Source organism: Perkinsus marinus, assembly GCF_000006405.1.
Source record: "Perkinsus marinus ATCC 50983 genomic scaffold scf_1104296959916, whole genome shotgun sequence".
Taxonomy (NCBI): Eukaryota; Perkinsozoa; order Perkinsida; family Perkinsidae; genus Perkinsus; species Perkinsus marinus.
Genome location: NW_003206257.1, coordinates 245 through 2,464, shown reverse-complemented (window position 1 = coordinate 2,464; position 2,220 = coordinate 245). Strand labels below are relative to the sequence as shown.

The window sequence follows — 2,220 nt, the reverse complement described above, 5'->3', positions numbered from 1 at the left end:
GTCCATTACAGAGCCGTATCGACATGATAGCCCAGTCGCTGTTGGTTGGGATGACTCGGTCGCAGCTTGACGTGCCAGCTGATGCGACTGCTGTTGATGAGATTCGAATAATCAGCGTATCTCCGGTGACACTGTTCACCATCGAAGAGCGTATCAGCATCAACAATCCCTGGGCCAGTGGGCATCGGAGCCTTGTCCTTGAGCCGAAAAGCAGGAGCAAATACCGACGTGTCTGGCTAGGTATTATAGCTGACTCCGCCGACTTTGTCGACATCAACTACATCGCCGATCACGGTTTGAGATGGAAGCGAGCACCTTCAGCGAGAGAGGTAGATCTCACACGAGGGGTCTACACCAATGATCTGTACTCGGAAATCGTAACTATGGCTCGCCCTACCCCTGGCTTCTTCAAGCTCTCTCAACACGTCGGCCGAGTTGTTATGTCAATATGGGGTAAGACTTACGCCAGCAACGAGGATTCGATCATTGAGGCAGCTCTCGCGACTACCACACAGGACACGGCAATCGTAGAGTACCTCCGCTGGGCAGCATTGAGTGGAAGCAATCGCTTTGTTGTTGACGATAGCGAGCTCGATTCTGAGGAGCTAGCTGTGAGGAAAGATATGGAGGAAGTACTGGATATGATGCACAATAGATTCCATCAAAAGGCGATCAAGAAGCCCAAGTAGTAGTCGGGAATTCTTGATGGTGACAGTCAGTGACTGTCAGTCACCATCAAGAATCCCCGTGCTGAACGGGCTCGGCTTGTTGAGTGACTATCACATCGCATTCGTTACGTTGCTTTTACCGCAGCGTATTCACGAGATTCAACAGCTCTAATCTCCGATGACTTGGAGAGAGCAGGCAAACATGGTTGCACTTCAGGGCAAAGGCGACCGTCATCAGTGTAGATCTGAATGGTCGCGAGCTCGACAGCAACACGCTCTCAGCTGCCGTGCAATCCGCTCTTGAGCTTGCTACCGGCAGCACTGAGCGCCGTAACGTAAACCGTAAAAAAACGTTACGCTGCCCATCTATATCGTGGAGTGCAATACAGTGAATGTTTTCGCCACAATCCTAAAAAAGCAGTCCAGCACCACTAGTAAAGTCGTAAGGCCTTACCGTAACCGTAAGCTGCCTACGTTACGCAGTCCGTAACGTAAACCGTTGTGAGAGTTTGACCGGGCTCCGCCTCATGAACGCGACTCACAGGAGATACCATTAAGTCTCGAGGTCAATAACTGACTACTAAGGCATAAATCTGATGGCGATAGAGTCTATCACGACTCAGATTTAGGTTGTACGAGTAAAAGACTGGCCATTGCTCGGCCCGAGCAAAGTACGCGTGCACATGATTGCACGCAAGCACACTAAGCGGCGTTTAGTAAGCGCCCAAGCGATCAGAAATAGACAAAGAGACAGATGACGCATACAACCTGTGGGTGAGGCCCACTATCGGACCATCTATCAAACCACACTGTAAAAAACGTCACGCTGCCCATCTATATTTGTTCGCACTGCGAGCTTCGCAGTGTCAATCTTGCGTGCGTATTGTCAATCTTGGATGAGATATTGTCAATCTTGGACATAGTGATACACGATAAATCAAGGGTGTGCCAAAGTTGGATGCGTACTATCAAGCTTGGACTCGATAAATCAAGGGTGTGTCAGAGATGAATGCATATTGTCAAACTCGTACCTGACATTTCCCATTCGTGTCGAACATGAATACGTATTGTTATTTTCGGATGTGGCACTGACATAGTTGCCTGCATATCTTTCGAACTTGCATGGGGAAAGGTGTAGTACCTGTCCATCGTTATACTGTATGAAAAATCTCGCGTGAATTCCACTCGTCGATTTTTCGTCACTCAGTGAATGCGTGCGGATCTCATGTGCACGTATGCAGATGATTCACGGACCTATGATAGGCCACCTATCTATTAACTTAATAGTATTAAGAGCTTTGTACTGAGAACTACATGCAAAGCTCAGCTCACCGTCACTGCAATCATTCTCTACAGTGCTATTATGTAGGGGAAGCGTGACTCGCGATCCTCTTGATCCATACCTCATCTCAGTTCACGATAAATGTTATATCGGCGCAAATTGTGCGCCATGGAATTCTTTGTTGTTTCTAGGGCCGATGCTCCACGGACAATAGTAAAGCGTTCTCGAACTTGAGTGGAACCTCATCAACGCTTCCCGAGGTTAAAAGAC

At 48.3% G+C, this 2,220-nt stretch overlaps 1 protein-coding gene across 1 annotated transcript; it reads left to right on the top strand.

Moving 5' to 3' along the window:
- Positions 1-50: 50 nt before the first annotated feature.
- Positions 51-689, top strand: Pmar_PMAR001924 (hypothetical protein; the record flags this gene model as incomplete). The annotated part of the gene is made up of 1 exon (XM_002772924.1): positions 51-689. One exon carries the CDS (start codon positions 51-53, stop codon positions 687-689), a length of 639 nt encoding a protein of 212 aa, XP_002772970.1.
- Positions 690-2,220: the final 1,531 nt, after the last annotated feature.